The sequence below is a fragment of the Herpailurus yagouaroundi genome, unplaced genomic scaffold, assembly GCF_014898765.1.
Source record: "Herpailurus yagouaroundi ecotype Mexico unplaced genomic scaffold, PumYag 163, whole genome shotgun sequence".
NCBI lineage: Eukaryota > Metazoa > Chordata > Mammalia > Carnivora > Felidae > Herpailurus > Herpailurus yagouaroundi.
This window is the reverse complement of record NW_024412404.1, coordinates 23,505,956-23,531,430: the sequence shown is the minus strand read 5'-3', so window position 1 is coordinate 23,531,430 and position 25,475 is coordinate 23,505,956. Positions and strand designations below refer to the sequence as shown.

The window sequence follows — 25,475 nt, the reverse complement described above, 5'->3', positions numbered from 1 at the left end:
TGAGCAAAGAGGTCAAGAATGTGAGTTGGTTAGGATGTGAAAGAATTCCATATAGCATAGTGGAAGGTGTAGGCAAAGAAGGAGGTTGGGGAGAAACAGTAGTGAAAGCTTAGGCCAGATAAGAAGAGGAGAGCATAGTATTATGAAAAAAAAAAAACCATAAAGGAAACTGGTCAGTGGTTCTGAACCACTGAATTGCAGATAAGACAATTCCTATAATTACAGTCCCCTGTAAAACAGATTAAGGCATAATTAAAGAAAAAAAAAAGACAATGAGGAGAATTAAAGGACAGACAGGAAAAGGAATCCTCAAGAAGTTATGGAATGGTAGAGACACTTTTACACATGTAATGTTAAAAAGGCCCTGGGGTTAGGGACATCCAAACTTTTTCAAATCAAGGCATAGAGAGAAAATAATAGTTTTAAGATATGCTGGAGAGTCAGGCTTGTCTTGAGTGAGGTTTCTCTCTTTACCACCCATCTCTCCTAACGAGCTCTAGGGGATCTAGATATCCCAAACCAACACAGCCACTCTAAAACCTGGAGGGATCAATAAACTATAACTATTTATGACAAACCAGGGTGCCCACTTCTTGGGAAGTTCTGTGCTAAATGAGTCAAATTAGCAACCCCCAAGAATACAGTGCACTTCTCTCTCCTCCCTGAGAATCACCAGTGTGGATGATCCACAAATCACTACTCCCTCCAAATACACTGTATAAAAGGGATCTGTGGTCATATGTTTTGGGAAATGGCTACATATTCTTTTACCACATTTTGCAAAATCATAGTACTGTATTTATATATTTAAGGCGCTGTGGAGCAAACTATTTTCTAAAAAACTTTAATTTATTCATTTTCTACTCATTTGATCAGAGAATCGCTTTTCTATGCCTATTAATATCCAGGAATATTGTTTTTGGAAAACGGTATCTTTTCTGAAAGATGACTAATCAGCCTCAGTTTGATCATTTCCAGGGACACAGATTACTACTTCCATCCAGGTAATTCATTCCATTTGGGACAGTCTGATTAATAATCCCATTTCAAGCTAAAATTTGCCATCTTTTACCTTAAAATAAAGAATTTTGCCTTTAGAGTTAGAGATCACATCTATCCATTCCTACAAATGACCTAGAAACAAACTCATAGTAGTTCTCTGAAAATGCCACATTACTCACACATGGTTTTACACATGCTATTTTTTCCATCTGAACACTCATCTTTCTCCTATAGAAACCACTCCTCTGCAATCTCTATAGTCAATATTACCAGTTCAATAGTAACTTCCTTTTACACACAACTACCCTAGACAAAAACCAGTTGCTACATGCTTCTGGAATCCTATATAAATCACTTTCTTAAAGCAACCATCATCCTTGAACTGCACAAATACTATTATATTATAACAAAGACAAATATTATAACTGCCTACATACCTGTCTCTCCCACAGACTCAACATCTAGGAAGTTTTTACTAACTAAACTTTGTATGGGATGGAGGAGGCACATGAACCTTAACTAACTGCAATGACTCCAACTAAGCTCATGTACTGCATAATGGTTTTTACCATCCCCAAAACAATGCTCCAAGAAGCCAATACCAATCCACAGCTATCACCTCTCACACTGTCTCCAAATTCATCCCCCAGCTTGAGAATTTAGCACAGAATTCAACATAGGTTCTCGATGAATATTTATTAAATGGATAAATAAATCTTATCAGAAGTATAAGCAATGGTTCACATTTTAGTTAGGCTTCTAAATTTTCATAAGTTGGCCTTAACTTTACCTTCTTATAAAAGAACCATCAAAGATGAGGGAAGCATAATCTTACCAACCATGACTGTCTTTACATCATATTCTTGCCTGACAATAATAACTCTCCAATGTCCATTCCTTATCAAAAGCCTAGCTATAAGAAACAACAGCCAAAATAATGCCTGGAAAGATACATACTCCATGCATTCTTCTAGATCTTCTAAATTTTATCCTTGCATTTAATCATACCAACAGAAGAATCTTTGGTTAAACTTCATTATTTCATGACCCACTGAAGAACTCCCTTTTCTCACTTGGTCTAGACTTATTTGTAGCTTACAATGAAGAACATAAGTAAGAAAGGGACTTAAGGAATTTGTCATTACTTTTACTTTGGGAAGCTGTCTGAGACCTGTCCTCTATATCACAAGGTACTTCCCTTATAAGAACTCATGCAAAGCAACTTCTTTCAGGTTTGTGTCTCATGAAAGCAAGTCAATTCAGGAGAAACACATCCTTTACCTTATGTATACTGTAAATCTTGCAATGGATAAAGTTATGTTCTTTGCTTTTGCTGCCTTCTTTTTTTAAATTTTTTAATGTTTATTTATTTTGAGAGAGAGAGACAAGAGCGTGAGCAGGGGAGGGGCAGAGAGACAGGGAGACACAGAATCAGAAGCAGGCCCCTGGCTCTGAGCCATCAGCACAGAGCCCAACATGGTGCTCAAACCAACGAGGGAGATCATGACCTGAGCTGAAGTCGGATGCTCAACTGACTGAGCCACCCAGGTGCCCCAGCTTTTGCTGCTTCTTAAAGCCAAATTTTTTTTGTTCAAGAACTATATGGGGCCATACATTTTCCTTCCATAGTTTCTTCATCCAATTTTACTATCTGTATTGTAAATGCACCCCAAAATGATCTCAAATCCCTAGTGGAATGAGATAGGAAAGTGAAAAGAGAACAAATAATAACTACCATCACTGGGTGTCTACCATAAACCATATACTGCTCAAAGCACTTTTGTGCCTAATCCTTGAACACTGAGAGAAAGGTATTATTAACTGTTTTACAGATAATAAACTGGAGTGGAGAAGGTTTAAATAAATTACCTAAACTCACAAAGCTAATTTGTGTCAGGCCAGAGTTTGATCCCAGGTTTGACTGACTACAAAAGCCGTATTATATATAAACTCTGATCAAATTAAAGACTATACTATGCTTCAAAAAGAAAAAGAATTTTAGCATTGTACAGTATCTTCCTCTGCTTCTAATAGTACTTGAGGAATTTTTAAGTTTTAATTTATTATATAAGCAAAAGTAACAAATCACTTGGCACTAACTTTAAACATTATTTTTAAAATAGTTAACTTAAAATTTTCAACATTTAATCATTCCCAAATGAGAAATAGAAAATAACATCAAACAAAGTCCAAATAGCAGACATTAAGTAAAATATTTTTATATACAGTAAAGCTAATGAAAGAATTAAGACATATTATTCCAATTAGTACCACATATAACTTGAAATATTTTTTGGTGCCTCTAAAAACCAGATTAAAAAATAGTTTTGGGGGCAGGGGGAAATTATGATTCAAAATTAATCAAAAGATAGGAAATGTAATCTAAATTATACTCACCTGCTCAAGTCACTTTTTCCATGGTGATGATAGTGGTCAGGATGGCTGAGATGATAATGCTCCTGTCCACTCCACCTCTGGGGTGGCCTTTTCCAAAATCCTTCCTGAGACTGCCGAACATTTCTGTCTGACCGGTCAAAACGGTTCATATTGTCACACTCCACTAGATAGATTCAAAAGCAAAACACTATAAACATGTACACATTCTGTAAAAGTTAACTACTTATGACTTGATAATTAAATGCTGCTGAGAATATAAAAATGATATTCTAAAAATACCAGCCATTTATATTATCTAATCACAAAATCAAGATTTCCAGAAGAAAAATAACCAGTTCTTTTGATGAAAACTTTATAGTATTCAAATTGAAGTACATTATAAAACTTTCGTATCACAGGCAGTTAAGTAACAGTGTTTTCAAACAAGCATATTATCCTTGTTATCAACATTATACATTTTAAACACCAGTAATCAGTTTTAAGAGGTTTTTCATCATTATCACTAGCTGGTTCTGACTTCAGAATGAAAATGGTCAGACAAAGTAAATTTCTAGTAGAGAATTCGTTCTCCAAAATGAATGCCACAATTAACTTTCACTGGTTTCAAGAAGCACAAATTAAGTTTTTATCACAAATGAATAGTATTTTTTTAAATTAGCTCACAATTTTAGAAAGTAAGACACTTCAATCTGCCTACAGTAGAGACTGTTCAAAAAGTCTAAAATGCCACTGAAAACAAAGCCAGTACTTTGCAGCAACAAATAGCACACTCCCTGAAATCCAAATGCCAAAAAACACGAAAAGAATTTCCTTGAAATACCCCAAGCTTCTCCTTCACTTACCCAAAACACTTTTTCCTCACATATCTGAGCACTCACTAGAAGAGTTACTTTGTACAAGGGAGACATTGTGTCGCCGGCTGCCTACTCAGACATAGTTGCATACAAGGCACTGACAAACAGGCCTTCCTTCCTGCTCAACTCCCAGCCCTCCCTGTGGGAAGCAAGCCCAGTTTGCCCTGTGACTCCATCTTCGCTCAGTGGTTACATAGCTACTGAGTTAGGACTGTTACTAAAAATACAACTGAACACTAACCCAAGCCAGGCGCTGGAAAGGTTTCTCTAGTCTGCAATTATTACATGAGAAAGTTCAAATCCTGAATGCTCAGAATTACTTCATAAAGAAGCTGTAGAAATCAATGGAATCCTCAATTTTAAAAAACTCATTCTTTAAATGATTATTTTCACTTAACTCAAACTTGAATTTGAAATATGGAAAGTGTTTCATTACAGTATACCAGATAAAAACAAACTTTCCCACTCCAAAATAAGTAGTTAAAATAAAGTATAGATGTTCAATTCTCATACACACTAAATTTACTGTTAACATATTTCTTCTAAATGCATAATAATTTTTTTTTCAACGTTTATTTATTTTTTGGGGGACAGAGACAGAGCATGAACGGGGGAGGGGCAGAGAGAGGGAGACACAGAATCGGAAACAGGCTCCAGGCTCTGAGTCATCAGCCCAGAGCCTGACGCAGGGCTCGAACTCACGGACCGCGAGATCGTGACCTGGCTGAAGTCGGACGCTTAACCGACTGCGCCACCCAGGCGCCCCTAAATGCATAATAATTTTTTTCAACTTTTTAAAAGACTTTTAAATTTTGTTTATAATGGTTAGAAAAATCAATTTGGGGGAAAAACTACATATTTTATAGTTTAAAAAAATTTTAAGAAAAAATTTGTGAAAGAAGCCTTACATTTGAAATTATTTCAAACAATTTCTTGTCATTTTATTGATATAAATTACAATCTACTTTTTTAAGTTCAATTATAGAAAACCTGACAATTAGATAAATAAAGGCATTGGCGACCGTTATAATTAAAAAATCAGGAGTAGAAAATGAGATCAGAAAGGAAAAATTAATTTAAAAATAATCCTAAAAAGGCTCAAAACTGATTTTAGTTCACATTTGTATTATACTCTGAGACTCAGTTAAGCTCATCAAGAATTTCTACATGGCATTAAAATGTTACTTTAGTTGCAGCAATTCTATATATCTGAGGGATAATCTGTATCTATTTTTAAATGCCCTGAATTCATACTTAATTCAGGCAGATAAAATTCCACTTACTCCCCAAACAAGAAATTCTGTCATAATAAGAACCTGATATGTAATTAGGATATCATCAACAGTGTGCACACAGAGTAACAAGAAGCAAAGGAACAAAGCAAACAGGTGAGGAGATGGTGTTAAATACTGTGGGAAATTAAAATGCATAAAATTGATATGCCACTTTTGTGTCTACTAAAGAGGTTCTTGGTTCAACACACAGACTACAAATGAAAGAACCTTTATTGAAACAAGAACTCAACACAGGCACAATGGCAAATAAACACTGGAAACAAATATTTGCCACAACCATAAAAGAGTATTGGTAGAAACTGAGACAGAAGGGCCTAAATTCTCAGATAAATGACTGCTCCAAGACTCTAAGATCCTGCTTATACAGCTGCCCCCTGAACAATGTGTTAGAAGTGCAGGACCCCCTGCACAGTCAAAAATCCATGCATAACTTTTGATTCCCCAAAAACTAAACTACTAATAGCCTACGGTGCATCGGAAGCCTTCCCAATAGCACAGTCAATTAACACGTATTTTGTACATTATATGTATTATATACTGTATTCTTACAATACAGTAAGCTAGAAAAAATAAAATGTAAATAAGAAAATCTTAGAAAAAATACATTTACAGTACTGCACTGTATCGAAAAAAGAAAATTATTAAGAAAATCATAAGGAAGATAAACACATTTGTAGTACTGTACTATTTTTATTGAAAAAACCCACATATAAATGAGCCTGTGCATTTCAAACCTGTGTTGTTCAAGGGTCAACTGTACTCCCATCTGAGGCACTCGTCAAACATACGTTTATATACTTTAAAATGTTACTAAGAAGATAATGTGAAATAATATTAGTGATGGTTTCTTAGAGAAGATTAGAGATTCTGACAGAATGAAAGAAATAATATAGCAAAGGAAATGGAAAGCAAACAAAATTATAAGATGGAGATAAATCAAAACCACTTCCATAGCCAATGAGGGAACAGGACCCAAAGAAAGAAAATAAATCTCTCTGAACATGAAATACCATAGGGTATGATGAGGTAAACCGAAAGGTATCCAACTTTGAAGAATTTTAATCCAGTATGGCAATCACAACTATCCTACACACCAGATTTCACCGTAACTCTGAATTGAGGTCTAGAAAATAAAAAAAGGCCTTGTGAAAGGGGGTTTCCAGCTCCAGAAGTAAAAGGCAGAAGATTTTAGTTCTTTTGCTGTGAGTAGGAGACAGATAACATCAGGACCTTTACCCTTTGGAGAGGGAAAGAGGATCTAATATAGATAGCTAAATGAAACATATGGGACGTGGGGATGCCTAGCTCAACTACTCATCATACTCATTTTTTCTGATTTTATAAAAGGAACAAAATATAACACCAAAAGCAACCTAGATTATTTCTCTGATTACTTAAAGTCATAATGGATGACACAAATAGTATTTGTACCTGTGAGTAACAACTGGCTATGAAGATGGCAGGAAGAAATTACACATTACAAAGGCTAGAAAGAATGTGCTTTGCAGGAGGTTTTACAATCTGATCAGAAAAGCTCTGAATCTGAAAGAAGAAAAGCTCATGTAAAAAAAAAAAAAAATCACGAACCTTGTTATTACTAAACACAATTACTACTGAAAAAGAAAGATAAATCTCCAGAAGAAAATATGGTAATTGGAAAGTGATCAAGAACAATACTCTAGAACTCATATGACTATATCCTTTAGGAAATATAACACGGAATAAGTGCAATTTAATAGGTACCATAACTCGGTGGAGTGGGGTCAGGAAGTAATTAGAAAGGCATCTTTTTCAACAGAGAAAAGTTTAAAAACAGAAGCACACGGAACAAGATATACACTATGGGGATGTCACAAGCCTGAGGGTTTATACTATAACTGTGCCAAATGCTAGGCTTTAATCTGTAGACAATGTGTGACCATCAGATGTTCCAGAGCGAAATAATAAAGCAACACGATTGTGTTTTTGATACAACCTGAACGGTTAATTTAAGAAACACTTTAGGGGGCGCCTGGGTGGCTCGGTCGGTTGGGCATCCGACTTCGGCTCAGGTCATGATCTCACAGTATGTGAGTTCGAGCCCCGTGTCAGGCTCTGTGCTGACAGCTCAGAGCCTGGAGCCTGCTTCGGATTCTGTGTCTCCCCCTCTCTCTGCCCCCTCCCCTGCTCACACTCTATGTCTCTCTGTCTCTCAATAATAAATAAATGTTAAATTAAAAAAAAAAAAAAACACTTTTGAACAAAAAAAAGCACGTCTCAAATACTCAGTGGTCTGTCAAAAGTCAGATCCAAATTGTTTCCTTAAGAGATTCCTTGATGAAGGTAAAATAAAAATGCAAAACAATTAAAACAATTCTTTTAGATCCTTCCTTCCTGCAACTGAAACCTACAGTCCTTTCTCATTGTATTCCTCTTCTCTCATTCTATGCTCCTCCTCTGACCCATCTCTCCCTTGACCTGTTTCCCTACCCTGAAGCTGGCCAGAAACCTCAAAGGCTCAACACCTCTTAAAGTTAAATCTCCTTCAGAAGAGGGAAAATCCCATAAGGCTGATTTTAAACCAGGTCAGGTCTCTAAGCTGAAAGTCATGGCTGGATGTTTTCTAAGGTCTCAACAAGATTGGGAGAAATTTGCAGAGGAATTTAGAAAAGTTTTAGAATTGATAATCTAGGGCTCCTAGATCTATTACCCATTAGTTCATACATTAAAGGGAACCCCAGTTGCAAAAATAGAATGGAAAAGGCACAGCGTGAAAAATCTGAAAGGCACGTGATTTAAGAACCCATGACTGTGTAGAAAACAGTTTTCATTGACTCTCTTAGGATCTGAAAGTTAAACTGACAAGACAGATTAATGGAAGGAAAGCATACAAATGTATTTAATATAATATGTGACATGGCAGGCTTCAGAAGGAAAGACAGACCCAAAGAAACAGGTCTGTGTTGATGTAGAGTGGACAGTCATGGAGGAATATGACTGTAGTAAACTGGGGGAAACTTGGGCAAGTCCTATTTGTTAGGATTCTTCTTGGCATCCCTAGAATTAAGAATGGTGCCTTTTCTCTGGTACAGGGGAGCACCTCTCACATGAAGGTTTTATGACCTGTTTCAGGGAAGGAGGATGAGGGGCAGAAATGGGGAGAGGGACTTCCCTGCCTCTGCCATTTACTCAAACTCCTTGGGCTTAAAATGTTCAGTATGCCAAGGTGCCATATTTTGGGGTACTGTGTAACTGAACTCCATCAAGTACACAGAAAACCAGAAGAGGTTACAAGAGGCCCTGCAGAGGCTGTCAACAAAGTCTTCTCTGTGAACACAGATTGGGCTCTGATTCAATTCTGTAAGGAAATAAAGGATAAATCCACTGCCTGCCGACTTCAAGAATAGACTAACACCTTTATTTTTTTATTTTTTTTAATTTTTTAATTTTTTTTTCAACGTTTTTTATTTATTTTTGGGACAGAGAGAGACAGAGCATGAATGGGGTAGGGGCAGAGAGAGAGGGAGACACAGAATCAGAAACAGGCTCCAGGCTCTGAGCCATCAGCCCAGAGCCCGACGTGGGGCTCGAACTCACGGACCGCGAGATCGTGACCTGGCTGAAGTCGGACGCTCAACCGACTGCGCCACCCAGGCGCCCCTAGACTAACACCTTTAGATAGCATTTGGAGATAGTTTCTGAAAGAGATATAACCCAGTCTCTCTTCTTACTTTCTGTGAAAAAAAAAGGCAGAAATAGGATAAGTATAGCCTCATTGCCAGGCGTCTAATGCTTAGAAAGAGCCCTGGAAAAAAGCAGAATAAGACTCAGAATAAAATTATGTCCTTCATATATAACAACTAGATGCTTCCACCACAGCCAACTAAACACTAGAGGAAGAAGTCTCTTAGTACACTTATAGATACTATTAACAGCAGGGCATTGGAAAAACAAGTATCCTGCATCACCTAAGAAATAAAAGAGGAAAAATAAAATGGGTGATTAATCAAAGTGTTCTGAAGGGAAAATCAAGTACCCAATTTCCAGTTTTACCCTTGAACTCAAAAGATAATTTTCTCTAAATATTAAAAGAAAATCTTGCAGATGTTTTATTGCTACAGGCACTACAATATCAACCTGAAACCCTACTATTGTTATATCATCTCCCCCTCAATGTCACCAAAAAACTCAGGTGTGGATATTTCCAATACCTCTCAGGTCCCAAATCCTAGCCCGTAAGTATCCAAGAAACACTGGACCAACAAGCATTCTTCCTCCTCTGTGTTATCACATATGACACCTAATAGGTCATGATTTACTACACAAGTGTAATTGCCAGATAAATATTCTCCTCATGGCCTCTTCCTTGAAATCCCAGAAGATCCCTTATTCATAATACAGTAATAGTAAGCTTGTGTCCAAAATCAAACCCAAAGTAAAGATCTCAACAAGGTCTCAGTCTTTTTGTTGGTAAAAATTCCACTGATACTGGCAGAATTAGCGATGCTGAACTCACCAGGCTTCAGAGTGACCCATTCATACATGCAAATTCATACACCCAAATCTGCATAACAGCCACAAAACCCAGAAGCTAAAGGGAATAAAAATCAATAGTCAAAAGTATATTAAAAGACTCCTTTATACCTTATACCAGTCCTTATAACATTCCTATCCTCTTCCCAATCAAAAAAACTCAGGTGGGTGGGTATAGTCATCCAGGAACTCAGAACTATAAAGAGAACAGTCATTCCTTAATACCTAGGAGTACCAAATGGAATACTATTTTATGTTTAGTGCCTTTGAAGGCTACATATTTTAGACCTATATTCTGTTTCTTCAGTGTTCCGTTAGCTCAAAACAGTCAATACCTGTTTGCCATCTCCTAGAAAATCTACAATATGAGATGTTATACCTCAGAAGTTCCCTCCTACTTTTCACAAGTCCCCAACCCAAGACCTCAAAGACTTTAAATTTCCCTGTGATTCTAATTTTACCTAATATGAAGATAACTTTGTTGTCCTCTAAAGATGAAGGAGGCTCTAAGACTGATTCCTTTAGCTCAGAGAGGATACAAAGTTTCCAAAGAAAAGCTGTTAAAATTCTGACAAAAAATGCATTATCTAGGATGTGATTTATTCCAAGGAAGTATATCACTCACTCCTCACAACAAGCCTTTAAAACTTCACATGAAATCTCCTGGATCATTGTCTCAGTTCTCCCCCATAATTTTCAATGGTTTGTCAAGACCCTAAGAGATATTACATGCACATTTCTGCTCGGCCTGTTGTCCTTCTGCCATGTGCCACGAGAGCAACCTGCTCCAGGTAATCCTGGTCTTGAAGAAACAAGGAGTAGACGCGAACTCAGTCCCACAGTCTGAGCTGTCCCAGCTAATCCATGAATAAGGAAAACAAATGTTTATTTTGAAAGTCACCAAAATTCTGAGATTGTTACACAGCATCCTGGGAGCATGGGGGGGGGGGGGGCGAGTCTGAACAATGTGACAACTGTGAGCTCCTAGGGCCCTCAATAGCACCATATCCTTGTACTTTTCTTTTCTTTTCTTTTTAAGAGAAGGCATTTTTTTTTTCAACGTTTTATTTATTTTTTGGGGGACAGAGAGAGACAGAGAATGAACGGGGGAGGGGCAGAGAGAGAGAGGGAGACACAGAATCGGAAACAGGCTCCAGGCTCTGAGCCATCAGCCCAGAGCCTGACGCGGGGCTCGAACTCACGGACCGCGAGATCGTGACCTGGCTGAAGTCGGACGCTTAACCGACTGCGCCACCCAGGCGCCCCTATCCTTGTACTTTTCTAGCATCACATATAAAAAGGACTTTACCACCGTGTTTGGTTCATCTCTGGCCTCTGGGAGGCCTGAGAGACTATGCAAATGTTGACTGACAGGGAATCCACAGATCTTCTGGAGCCGTTCCTCCATCCAGAAGGAGTATTCCCATTTCAACCCTTGCCCCAGGAGCTTTCTTAGGCTCATCTCTGATTCTAGATCAGACCTTAAGATAGAAAATCCTAAGATATTAAGTCAGTGGGAGCAAGAGTACCCAGGCCTCTCTTGCATATGGATTGTCTAAATCCCCACATTAGCAGTTGGGATCCAGAGAGGAAGGGTGTGGATTTGAGAGTAAAAAAGGTGGAATGATTCATCTGGAAGGTCACCATTTGCCCACAATTAATCTTTCTAAAATTTTCAGAATTGATGTTTTAAAAATATTTACCAATTTAATGAGTTTTACCGCTATTTCACAAGGGAAATGATATCTATTTCTCTAAATGTATTTCTTCTTAAAATTAAAATGAAACTAAAGGGAAAAAAGCTAGATATGTACACAAGGAAAAAAAGGACAAATCCTATCTAACAAGGAAAAAAAGGACAAATCCTATCTACCACTTAGTTCTTGGTATATACATACAATTTTATTGGATCATACAGAATTATATCTAAGATGTACAAAATCAGGTTTCAAAGAATAAAATAAATTTGCAAATTAATCAATCTATTTAACATCACTTAAGAATGATTCTCAGTCTGAAAAGTCTTCCTCCATTGGGATTAGGAAGTCCGTATATAACAAGTATTAAATTGGCCAAAGTCAAGCAGCTCAACTACATATGCCTCTGGAAGTTGAATATTGTTCTTACTTACCATTTTCAAGAGGTGCATCCTCAGGCAGATCCACATCAAGCATAAGGTCATCATCCTCAAGGTCACATGATTCAAGATTATTCAGAATATCCTGTGAGTAAAAGCAATAAAAAAATGCTATAACCTAGCTCAAAAAATGTATGTCATCATTAGTTTGGGAAACAACACTCTCTGATAGTCTGAATTTACTCAGTGTTTGTGTTGTAAAAATAAATTTTTTAAATAAAATCTAATAAAAAAGATTTAATTGGTTTACTTGTGAAGCTATTTGTAATATCCTTCTCTTACTCTTCCTCCCACCAATAATTTTTTTAATTTATTTTTTAAAACTTACACAATGCTCACTATCTGCAAGATATTGTTCTAAGTACTTTACAAATATTAATTCATTTATTTAATCTTCAAAATAACCTTATGATTTAGTGACTAGTACAATTACAGGAAATAAACGCACAAAGCCAAAACAGGATACAAACACAGAAGGTCTATTTCCTGAATCCGTGCTTTTACCAATTTCCCTGATAACATGAATAATCAAAGATGGTAAAGAATCTTCCAAATGTTATTCATATTTGGTGTGCAAGGTTATGTTTTATTATATCTAGGAATTGGACCACTGATGTAAAATAATGAAAGCCTTTAACAACATGATCATTCCGTTTCCTTTCTTGTGCCAAACCCACCTACTACTACCTTTGGCACCACTATCTCCTCAGTTTGCCTTAATTTGTTCTTTTTCTATAAAAGACTAATAGGACTGGACCAGTCAAATTGGTATAAGCAACCACTCCTGGGTTCTATGTGCAACCTTGCTAGCTATCACCTACCCTGAGAAAAGTAATGTTTTGCTTTCAAGGACTCTTATTCTGAAGTCTAGTTTAGGAAATAAAGTTTAAAGTTAGGAACTCAGTTTGACCTGTAACCCACTAGCAGATCCTTCCAATCCAAGAACTGATTCAATACTGTAAGAACTTTTGTTAGTATAAATAAATAAAAAGATTAAAAATCTACAGAATTTTAAATAACTTAGAGATTATGGACTTGAAAAGCTCTTATAGGATGGGGATGTATATTATATTACAGATGATATAAACAAAATTAGCATTTGTTCCCTATGTCACGTATTCCATCCAAATCTTTCCAATTTTGTGTTGTTGGCCTTTCTTCCAAGATACACTGAGAACTAAAAGCAAATGGAGTAATTGTTACTAAAAAAGTAGAAACAAACAAACAAACAAACAAACAAACAAAACCACCTCTGGATAATTATTTAACCTTGACAGAAAAAGGGATATTTCACAGAACCTATTTCCATCATGAACTAACTGCTGTCCTTAGTATTTAAGTCTTCTCAAAAGTCAAAAAATAAAAACTAAAAATAAATAAATAAACAAATAAATAAATAAAAATTAAAATGTTGGACATGGAAAGAAACTGACAAAGGCCATAATAGTCAATTCACAAAATAGAAAATAAACAGCCAATAAATATAATGTAGGAAAGAATGTTAATACCAATGGTGATTTACCACAATTGAAAAGAATCTAGTACTCATTAATACTCCAGATGGGATTCGATTCATAAACTTTCTGGAAGCAATTTGTCAAAATTTAGCTAAAACCTTTTTTTAAAAATGTTTATTTATTTATTTTGAGAGAGATTGTGTGAAAGGGGGTAGGGTGAAGAGAGAGGGAGAGAGAAGATCTAAAACGGGCTCTATGCTGACAGCAGAGAGATCGATGTGGGACCTCTAACCTACGAACTGTGAGATCATAACCTGAGCCGAAGTCAGATGGTTCACCGACTGGGCCACCCAGGTGTCCCTAGCTAAAACCTTTTTTAAAAAGGCAAATTTTTCCTTTCTAAGAATTTATCACCCAGCAATAGACAAATGCAGAAAATGTATGTGTAAGTATGGCTATTGCAGCATTATTCAGAAAGGCAAAAAAAAGAGAAACGTCCAAGAATGGAAAAATAGCTAAACACAAAGTATGATACAGTTATACAACAGAATATTATGTTTTCTTCCAAAAGGATAATGAAAAGGGGAGTCTGGGTGGCTCAGTCGGTTAAGCATCTGACTTCAGCTCAGGTCATGATCTCATGGTCCATGGGTTTGAGCCCAGCATCACGCTCTGTGCTGACAGCTCAGTGTCAGGAGCTGCTTTGGATTCTGTGTCTCCCTCTCTCTGCCCTCCCCCCACTCACGCTCAGTCTCTCTCTCTCTTTCTGTCAAAAATAAACATTAAAAAAAATAATAATAATGTAAACGTATTTACAGACATGAAAAGATGTCAATTGGGGAAAAAACAGACTGTGTTGTTTCCAATCTTTTGCTCTTACAAATAATATTTCAATGAATCCTTATAAAACAAAAGTAAATTAAAATGAATGAGTCTAACGGTATATCAGTTGATAGTATTACACTCAGAGAGAAACTATTTCAAGTGAGGAAAAATTCTCCAACTATTTTCAGTAATTATATTATGGTTGGTAGTAGTGGTGTTATTATTCTGAGATGATTATGAATACATGGATGTAAATGAAAATAGCTATATTGGTGTTTGTTGAAAAGTGGATTCTCAGTCAGTTAAGCATCCAACTCTTGATTTCAGCTCAGGTCATGATCTCTTGGTTTGTGAGTTGGGAGTCCCACACTGGGCACCGCAATGTCAGTGCTTGGGATTCTCTCTCCCTCTCCTTTTGCCCCACCCTTGCTTGCTCTCTCTCTCTCTCTCAAGATATGTAAATAAACTTTAAAAGATAAAAAAGAAAAAACATGGAAATTTAATAAAAACTCTATGTTCCTAAATGTAAGTGCAAAGTATTGGTGTAAACACAAAATGTTTTTCATCTTAAATGAAAAAATACATTTTTTCCACTGAAAAGGCCTAGATGTTAACTAAAAAAAAAAAACTAGGTCTCTACAACAGCATGTACAGAATTATCCATTTTATGGGGAAAAACCCACTGTATAGTATGCAAAGAAAAAAGTTGAAAGGAAACCAAAACATTGGTTATGGAGTTTTTCTTTTCTTTCTGTTTCTCTTTGTCAGAGCACCTGTAATTTCTCATTTTCTGCAGTAAGTATTGACTTATGTAATTTTACTAAAAAAAAAAAAATCACATCCTCTATAGAAACATTTGGCTGTTTGTATATGTACAAGTATATGTGAAACAAAATGAGGTGGGGTGCCTTCAGCCAGATCTGGTAATGAAGGACACAGCAGCGATTCAAAGGCAATAGAACCTCATTTTCTAAGTCCAGAGCAGAGCTTGCTGAGACACATCAATCAGCAAAAGCAGCACTGCCACCACTGACCACTGCCAAAAAGATGTTCAACGTTCTACTAAACCCTACATTTGTTTTGTGGGGTTCTCTGTAGGTTTCATTTTATAATGAAAGGTTTAAAAAATTAGTCTTAAAGAGTAAGAATGAGCCTGCTCTAATGAATATAAAAGTGATGGAACAATTATGATATCACTCTGAGAAGGTACTAAGAAAACCCAATGGAAAGGAAGCGGAATCAGTTATCAATAGTTACAGGGAGGAAGAGAGGGAGGAAAAACCATCCATATTTATGCCCCAAAGTTAACACTCACCAATAAAAAATTGCATATGTTTCACAAATTTGTCTATTCACATGTGAGTGTCTATTCCTATGTGAATGGGGTAGGGGGAAGAAGATTACATATGTGTAATGTGACTCCATCTATAATGCTAAAAAATACATTTAAACTTCAGGATGGTAATAAGCCAAAGCACTGTTATCCTTTTCCATTATGTGAGATAATATGTAGTTACTTATGCTTTATATTTTTTATTTTTCTGTAGTAAGCTTTTATATAATATGCATAACTTCATGTTGGAAAATGTCTATCTCTCGGCATTAGCAGAGAAGTTCAAACCACAGAAACCTAGCCCGAGTGTGGGAACCCATTAATCTGGCCCATTCCCTAACCATAATAAAAACCAGAGCTGCCTGCCCCTCTTACCTTGACTCAAACTATTCCAGACCACTTTGGGTGCAAGCCCTGCTCTCCCCAGAAATTCTCATTATGTGAGTAATAAATCTTTTCACACCCTCTTAGTGCACATGTGGCCTCATCAGTCTTGACATCTAAACAAATGTTGGAGGAGGGAAATTGACCCTGCCCCTCCACATAGCAAATATAAGACACACTCTCAATAATTCAATACATATAAAAACAATATATGCAAGGCACAACTCCAGGCACATGATATACCCATGCTAAACTACACTATGATATCACTGCTCAGTATCTATTTTGTATAGCCAAGGGACCAGCAGGGGCCTTGAATTGAAACTAACCCTCCCATGAGTGCATGCCCTAGAAAACAGCCCCAGTGTCAAAAGTAAATATAAGTTCTTGATATGACTTCCCCAATAGCCCTCACGAGCAACAATCACCCCACCTCCCAGGGCCTTTTCTTTGGGCACCTCTTAGATAGCCCATCGCAGGGCTTACCAAAATTCTGGTTTGAATTGACCAATCCTGCCTTAGCTTAAGAATCCCAAAGCATTCTAGCCATTGAACTTAATAAAGTCATACACCCCAGGTCCTGTGACTCTCCCGGTCTGCACTTGTATGGCCCTTTCAGACATGCCAAGTACTTCTCCAGAACTTGTTAATAATAAACTTCTCTATTTCAATTTCCCTTGTGGTCTTTAATTGAACTGGGGTTCACCATCCAACACCCCAGGGCTCTACATATAAAATGTCAATTTAACAAAGTCACAACAGCCCTCCAAGGCTACTTGTTTTCCCTCAAACAGACAGTTCCTTTACACATGGTAATGGCTCAAGTACCTTGAAAGCACAATGGATGGATATCTAAGACTTGGCATGTCAGAGACAACCTAAAACAAAGTCAAGTCACAAAAATCCAAAGAACAAACAAATATGGCCTCTAGAACATGAAAGAGAATATCTTCTGCATAAACAGTATGCTAAGAGCACAGAAGCAAAAAAGCATAATCTATTCTAGGTGTTAGCAAATTTGTTTGTTTTTTTTTTAATTTTTTTTTTCAACGTTTATTTATTTTTGGGACAGAGAGACAGAGCATGAACAGGGGAGGGGCAGAGAGAGAGGGAGACACAGAATCGGAAACAGGCTCCAGGCTCTGAGCTATCAGCCCAGAGCCTGACGCGGGGCTCGAACTCACGGACCGCGAGATCGTGACCTGGCTGAAGTCGGACGCTTAACTGACTGTGCCACCCAGGCGCCCCAGCAAATTTGGTTTTAAAAACAAAAAGTAGGGGCGCCTGAGTGGCTCAGTCAGTTGAGCAGTCAACTTTGGCTCAGGTCATGATCTCACAGCTCATGGGTTCAAGCCCCACATTGGGCTCTATGCTGACAGCTCAGAGCCTGGAGCCTGCTTTGGATTCTGTGTCTCCATTTCTCTTTGCCCCTCCCAACTTATGCTCTGTCTCCATCTGTCCGTCTCTCTTTCTCAAAAACAAATAAACATTAAAAAAAAAAAAAAAAGACAAAAAGTAAACACCTTAGATTTTGCAGGCCCACAGACAAAATTGGTATATTATGTAGGTACTTAGATAACTAAAGTGTGACCACCTGAAATGTAAAAAACATTCTTATTTTGCAGGCTCTGAAAAACAAGGTAGTTGGTCAAATGTGGCTAACATGACACATTTTACTGACATGCTCAATGTAAATAACTGCAAGTAGTTTGCTAATACTTGTTATGGACTGAATGTTTGTACTTTCCCAAAACTCTTATGTTGAAGCCCTAACTCACAATATGAAGGTATTTGGAGGTAGGGCCTTCAGGAGGTAATTAGGTTTAGACAGAGTCAGGATGGTAGGAACCCCCACAATGGGATAAGTGTCATTATAAGAAGAGAAAGAGACCAGAGCATACACACTCTCTCTCCCTGCCATGTTGAGGATATAGTAAGGTGGCTGTCTGCAAGCCAGGATGAGGGTCTTCACCAGGGAATGAATTTCCTAACACCATGATCTTGAACTTCTAGCCTCCAAAAATGTGAAATTTATTTAAGCCACTCAGTCTACTGTATTTTGTTATAGTAGTCTTAGGTGACTAAGACAACACGCAAACACAGAGTATAAAGGGAAAATACAGAGAAGATCTATATCATGAACCACTATTTAGGCTATATTAAGGAGCTTGGACTTTATGTCAATGACTGATAAGTTTTCTCAAGTGGTAAATTGAGATCTGCACTAAAGAAATATTATTCTGGCTGCTGTGTACAAAATGGACTTAAGTAGGAAAGAAAAAACAGTTTTTGGCACAAAACCAGACACTCAGATCAATGTAACAGAATAGAGAACCCAGAAATGGACCCACAAACGTATGGTCAACTAATCTCTGATAAAGCAAGAAAAAATATCCAATGGAATAAAGACACTCTCTTCAGCAAATGGTGCTGGGAAAACTGGACAGTGACATGCAGAAGAATGAACCTGGACCACTTTCTTACACCATACACAAAAATAAACTCCAAATGGATCAAAGACCTAAATGTAAGACAGGAAGCCATCAAAATCCTTGGAGGAGAAAGCAGACAAAAACCTCTTTGATCTTGGCTGCAGCAACTTCTTACTCAACATGTCTCTGGAGGCAAGGGAAACAAAAGCAAAAAAGAACTATTGGGACCTCATCAAAATAAAAAGCTTCAGCACAGCAAGGAAACAATCAGCAAAACTAAAAGGCAACCAACGGAATGGGAGAAGATATGTGCAAATGACTTCCCAAAGGGTTAGTATCCAAAATCTATAAAGAATTTATCAAACTCAACACCCAAAAAACCAAATAATCCAGTAAAGAAATGGGCAAAAGACATGAATAGACACTTCTCCAAAGAAGACATCAAGATGGCCAACTGGCACATGAAAAAATGCTCCACATCACTCATCATCAAGGAAATACAAATCAAAACCGCAATGAGATACCACCTCACATCTGTCAGAGTGGCTAACATTAACAACTTAGGCAACAACAGATGTTGGCAAGGATGCAGAGAAAGAGGTTCACTTTTGCACTGCTGGTGGGAATGCAAACTGGTGCAGTCACTCTGGAAAACAGTATGGAGGTTCCTCAAAAAATTAAAAATAGAACTACCCTATGACCCAGCAACTGCACTACTAAGTATCTATCCAGGGGATACAAGTGTACTGTTTTGAAGGGGCACATACACTCCAATGTTTACAGCAGCACTATCAACAATAGCCAAAGTATGGAAAGAGCCCAAATGTCCATTGATAGATGAGTGGATAAAGAAAATGTGATATGTATATATACAATGGAGTATTACTCAGCAATCAAAAGAATGAAATCTTGCCATTTGCAACTATGTGGATGAAACTGGAGGGTATTATGCTAAGCAAAATTAGTCAGAGAAAGACAAATATCATATGACTACACTCATATGAGAAATTTAAGATACAAAACAGATGAACACAAGGGAAGGGAAGCAAAAATAATATAAAAACAAGGACGGGGACAAAATGTAAGAGACTCTTAAATACAGAGAACAAACAGAGAGTTGCTGGAGGGGGGATGGGCTAAATGGGTAAGGGGCACTAAGAAGACATTGTTCAGTAAATGACAATATATGAGTGTGGAGTGGGGTAAAGAGATTTGAGGTGAAGGAGTCACCACCACACAGATGACAAATGAAGGATGTTGAATAAGGAGTCTGACAAAAGAGATAGTACAGAGTCAAAGACTGGATTCTAACAGCAAACTCAGACAATTTTCCCCTATTCATCTTTATAAGAGGACTATGTTTCTCAGAATTATATCAAAGATATTATTAAGACTTTTCAGTAAGGATCTCAGCAAAGAGAGGAAGAAAAAAACTTAAATCTATTGCAATTTTCTTCACCAGCTTAGAAATCTGTCATCTGCACAGGTTAGGAATTACATTATTATACAAAGAAAGAAAACCATGTAACATGGAGACTAGTTAATGTGGGAAAGAGTTTTTGTTCCCATGTTTGTTATGCCAGGCTCCTCTAACTGGCAAGCCTGTACTTCTTTAGAGCCAACATCCACATATACCTATTTTACTTGGGAGATCATCTAGTACAACTATAAGCTAGGAGTATGACAATGAGAACCTGAATCTGTATACTCTGGCTCCTAGAGGCTTCCCACAAGCCTCATTGGAATTAAAACTCTGAGTACATATTAGCAAAATCATCATACAATTTCCTTGACTCTGAGAATACTTTTCCATTCAAATAGAGCAAGCTATGAGACAGTGGGCCAGTAATTCTTTCCATGAGTTCCTCCTTCACTAAGAAATTAAAGAAAGCCTCCAAGTTTTTGACAAATGAATAGCACCATTACTGTCTATTGTAAATATAATTCAGTAAAATTAATTTTTTCTTATTGTATATAGTTTATGAATTTTAAAACACATATAAACACCAATACAACCAGGACACAGAACAGTGTCTTCACATGAAAATCTCCCGTCCGATCACAGTTACACCCTCCTCCTACCCATAACACCTGACAAACAATGATCTGTTCTCCAACACTACAGATTTGTCTTTCAAGAATGTCATATAAATGGAATCACACCGTATGTAACCTTTTCAAAGTTTATTTATTTTTGAGAGAGAGACAGAGCACAAGCAGGGGAGGAGCAGAGAGAGAGAGGGAGACACAGAATCTGAAGCAAGCCCCAGGCTCCGAGCTGTCAGCACAGAGCCTGACATGAAGCTTGAACCCATGATCTATGACATCATGACCTGAGCTGAAGCTGGACGCTTAACCAACAGAGCCACCCAGGCGCCTCCATATGTAACCCTTTCAGACCAGCTTCTTTTACTCAACAAAATGCCTTCAAGATTCACCTAAGCTATGAATATATCAGTAATTCACTACTTTTTATGGCTGAGTAGTTATCCATTGCATGGATGTACCAGTTTGTGTATCCATTTACTCATTGAAGGACATTTTTTTTCCAGTTTTTAGCTATTATGAATAAAACTATTATGAACATTCATGTATAGGTTTTAGTATGAATATAAACTTTCCTCTCTCTAGGGTAAATAGGCAAGAGTAGGATTGCTGCGTGGACATAGTAAGTACATGATTGACTTCTTAAGAAACTTCTAAACCATGTCCCAGAGTTGCTCTAAGGTTCTGCATTCCAGTTATCAATGAGACTGGCCTTTCCAATATGCCCCTCCCCAGCTTGACTACATATCTTAAGACAGCAGATCTTTTTCCCATTTTGGGACCTTGGTCCCTGTTTCCAAGGAGCTTAGTGGAGACCTTATTCACAAAAAATTGTGTTTCTTTGTTCTAACCTGTCTGGGGTTACCTGAATGTCTGACACAAAGTGCTTGTCTTTGTTTTGCTTAACTTGGAATTCACACAGGGTAGAAAAACAATGGGCATTTCTCAAAACTACTGTAAGGCAAACAATCCATAATCACCCTGGAGCAAAATATTATTGTTGATACATATAATTGAATACTGAAAGACTGAGAGGAAGACTGGGGAGAGTGTGTCCTTGGGAAATTAGACAATCCAAAGGTGCCAAGAATAATGGGGAATTTAGAAAGCTCCAAAATAGCCCAGGGCAGGATACATTCTCAGTAAAGACCTAAGAGGACCCAAAGCTTTCAACTCCAGCTGATCTCTAGGCTTGAAAAAGTAGTAAGTGAAGGTTAAGGCAGAGTTATAAAAGGTCAGCCTAAGCACTGAAGAAGTACCCCAACAAAGAACCAGAGTGCAAAGATGAAAGAAAAGGAGGTTTTTTTTTTTTTTAATTTTGACTTTGAGATTTTTTTTTTAATTTTTTTTTAATGTTTTTATTTATTTTTGAGACAGAGAGAGACAGAGCATGAATGGGGGAGGGGCAGAAAGAGAGGGAGACACAGAATCGGAAGCAGGCTCAGGCTCTGAGCCATCAGCCCAGAGCCCAACGCAGGGCTCGAACTCACCGACCGCAAGATCGTGACCTGAGCTGAAGTCAGATGCTTAACCGACTGAGCCACCCAGACGCCCCTTGACTTTGAGATTTTTATTTTCCTGCTTTGAATTATTTTTTTTCTGCCTCCCTTCCTCCTCCTGTTCTGTCTTACTCTCCTACTCTCCTCCTTTTGTCTTTCTTTCCTTTTTTTTGTTTCTGGCATTCAAGGAAATGTCTGCATAAAACACTAAATAAACACAGATTAAAGTAACACAAACTTCTTAGATCAAGCATGACGAGAGATTTTACAAAAATAGTTTAGAAAAGTTACTTAAAAAGCAAACAAAGCGAGTAGCAAAACAACCCTAAAGAAGGTGAAGAATATGATTTCCAGTGTTCTCACATTAAAATATTCAAAATGCCCAGTTTTCAACAAAAACTTGGAGTCATGCAAAAAACTATCATCCATTCATAGAAAAAAAAAATGAACAGAAATGATCCTGAAGAAGCCCAAGGACTGACTGAACTTTGTCTATTGACAGACTTAAAAACAAAGTCTTCAATATGATCAAAGAACTCAAAAAAACCATAGGCAAAGTATATCTAACCAAGAGAACATCAGTGAAGAGACAAAAAACAACAATTCTGGAGTTAAAGTGTAACTTAAATGAAAAATTCACTAAAACTCCTGGGTATATATCTACAATAAGTAAAAGCAGGATCTCAAAGAGATATGTATACATCCACATCAACTGCTGTATTATTCCCGACAGTCATGAGATGGAAGAATCCAAATGTCCATCAAAAAATGAGTGGATAAATGTGGTATATACATAATATAATGGAATATTATTCTTCTTTAAAAAGAAGGAAAGCTTATCACATACAACAACACAGATGAACCTTGAGGACACTATGCTAAGTGAAATAGGCCAGTCACAAAATGATAAATATTGCATGGTTCCACATATATGAAGTAATTAGAAGACTCAAACTCACAGACACAGTAAGTAAAATGGTGGTTACCAGGGACTGGAGGGGAGAAGGGAAAGGAGAGCTTGTTGTTCAATGGATACAGTTTCAACTGTGCAAGATAAAAAAGTTCTAGAGATCTGTTGCACAACAATATGAATGTAGTTAATGCTATTGAACTGTACTTTAAAATAGCTGAGGGGCGCCTGGGTGGCTCAGTTGGTTAAGCGGCCGACTTCGGCTCAGGTCAAGATCTCGCGGTCGGTGAGTTCGAGCCCCGCGTCGGGCTCTGGGCTGACAGCTCAGAGCCTGGAGCCTGTTTCCGGTTCTGTGTCTCCCTCTCTCTCTGCCCCTCCCCCGTTCATGCTATGTCTCTCTCGTTTTTTAACGTTAAATAAACGTTAAAAAAAAATAATAAAAAATAAAATAAATAAAATAAAATAAAATAGCTGAAATGATCAACTTTATGTAATTTTTTTACCACAATTAAAAATTAAGAAAGTAGAATTAACTGACAACTGTTAAGAATGAAGAGATTATACAATTGTAAACTTACATTTTTTGCATACCTACTTGATGCCAGGTATTGTGGTAATCATTTCAAATAAATTATTTCATTTAGTCCTCATGAAAAAAAAGAACAAAAAATCACTAGAGAGTTTCAATAGCAGATTTGAGCAGGGAGACAAAAAAATCAACAAAACTGAAGTTCTGGCCATTGCAATTATTTAGGCTAAGTAAAAGAAAGAAAAAAAATGAATACAAATAAAAAGATTGAGAGACTTCTGAAGATACATACAGTCAGGCATTCCAACATACGCATGGTAAGAACTTCAGAAGGAGAAGAAAATGAAAAACAGGCAGAAAACATATCTGAAAAAATAATGGCCAAAAACTTCTCAAATTAAAAAAAAAGACAAGAATTTACACTCTGAGGAAGCAAACTGAATTACAAAAAGAATAAAAGCAGATAGCACACCAAGGCACATTATATTCAATTTGTCAAAAGACAAAGTTAAAATCTGTAAAGCACCTTGCATTATATGCAAGAAATCCACAGTAAAATTAAGTGTCAAGTTCTCACCACAAAGCATGGAGGGCAGAAGCCAATGGGATAACATTTTGAAAGTGCTGAAAGAAAACTCAAACAAGAATTCTCACCCAAGAAAACTATCCTTCAAAAATGAAGGAGAACTTCAGAGATTACAAAATAAAAACAAAAGGAGAAAACAAAACAAAGAAAATGAGTTTGTAACTAGTATAATTGCCTTACCAAAAAATGGTAAGGGGGTCATTCAGGCCCTATATAAATAAGAATTATAAATCCATGTCAACGGGTATACAATGTATTAAGATATAACCTGTGACAATAACATAAATAAAAAGGGAACAAAATTATATAGGAGCTGAGTTTTTATATAATATTGAAGCTAAATTTGTATCAATTCAAACTAGATTGTTATAAATTTAGGATTTTCATTATAATTCCTAGGTAACCAAAGAAATATTTTAGATACACACATTTCTGCATCCATGTGCATCAGGGAAGTTGGTCTGTAATTCTTTTTAGTGGAGTCTTTGTCTGGTTTTGGAATCAAGGTAATGCTGGACTTGTAGAATGAGTTTGGAAGTCTTCCTTCCATTTCTATTTTTTGGAACAGCTTCAAAAGACTAAGTATTAACTCTTCTTTAAATGTTTGGTAGAATTCCCCTGGGAAGCCATCCAGCCCTGGACTCGTTTGTTGGGTGATTTTTAATTATTGATTCAATTTCTTTACTGGTTATGGGTCTGTCCAAATTTTCTATTTCATCCTGTTTCAGTTTTGGTAGTTCAATATGTTTCTAGGAATTTATCCATTTCTTCCAGATTGCCCAATCTGTTGGCATATAATTGCTCATAATTCTCTTATTGTTTGTATTTCTGTGGTGTTCATTGTGATCTCTTCTCTTTCATTCATGATCTTTTTTACTTGGGTCCTTTCCCAGATACACACATTTTAAAAATTAGAAGAGAATCAAAAATGTATACTTCAAAAAAAAATCAATTAATTTCAAAAAGTAGGAGTGCCTGGGTGGCTTGGTCAGTTGAGGGTCGACTTCCACTCAGGTCATGATCTTGCAGTTCACAAGTTCAAGCACCTCGTTGGGGTCTGTGCTGACAGCTCAGAGCCTAGACCCTGCTTTGGATTCTGTGTCTCCCTCTCCCTCTGCCCCTCCCCTGTTTGTGCTCTGTCTCTCTCTCTCAAAAATAAACATTAATATATATATATTTATATTATATATTATATTGCATATAATATATATTTATTTATTCTTTATATTTAATATTATTTATTTATAATTTAATATATAATAAAATAATTATATATT

General features: G+C 36.9%; 1 protein-coding gene across 10 annotated transcripts in view; it reads right to left on the bottom strand.

Moving 5' to 3' along the window:
- CCSER2 (coiled-coil serine rich protein 2) overlaps nucleotides 1-25,475 on the bottom strand; it is a 200,576-nt gene that overhangs the window by 89,995 nt on the left and 85,106 nt on the right. For 8 of the 10 annotated variants that reach the window (XM_040485605.1, XM_040485610.1, XM_040485606.1 and 5 more), the window contains 2 exons: nucleotides 12,192-12,282; nucleotides 3,400-3,562 (listed from right to left, as the gene is read on the bottom strand). In XM_040485605.1, the coding sequence (XP_040341539.1) occupies nucleotides 3,400-3,562; nucleotides 12,192-12,282 (254 nt within the window). Of the gene's footprint in view, nucleotides 1-3,399; nucleotides 3,563-4,241; nucleotides 4,374-8,122; nucleotides 8,943-9,199; nucleotides 9,496-12,191; nucleotides 12,283-25,475 lie in introns of those variants that run through there. The other 2 variants (XR_005793518.1, XM_040485613.1) reach the window with 2 other exon arrangements.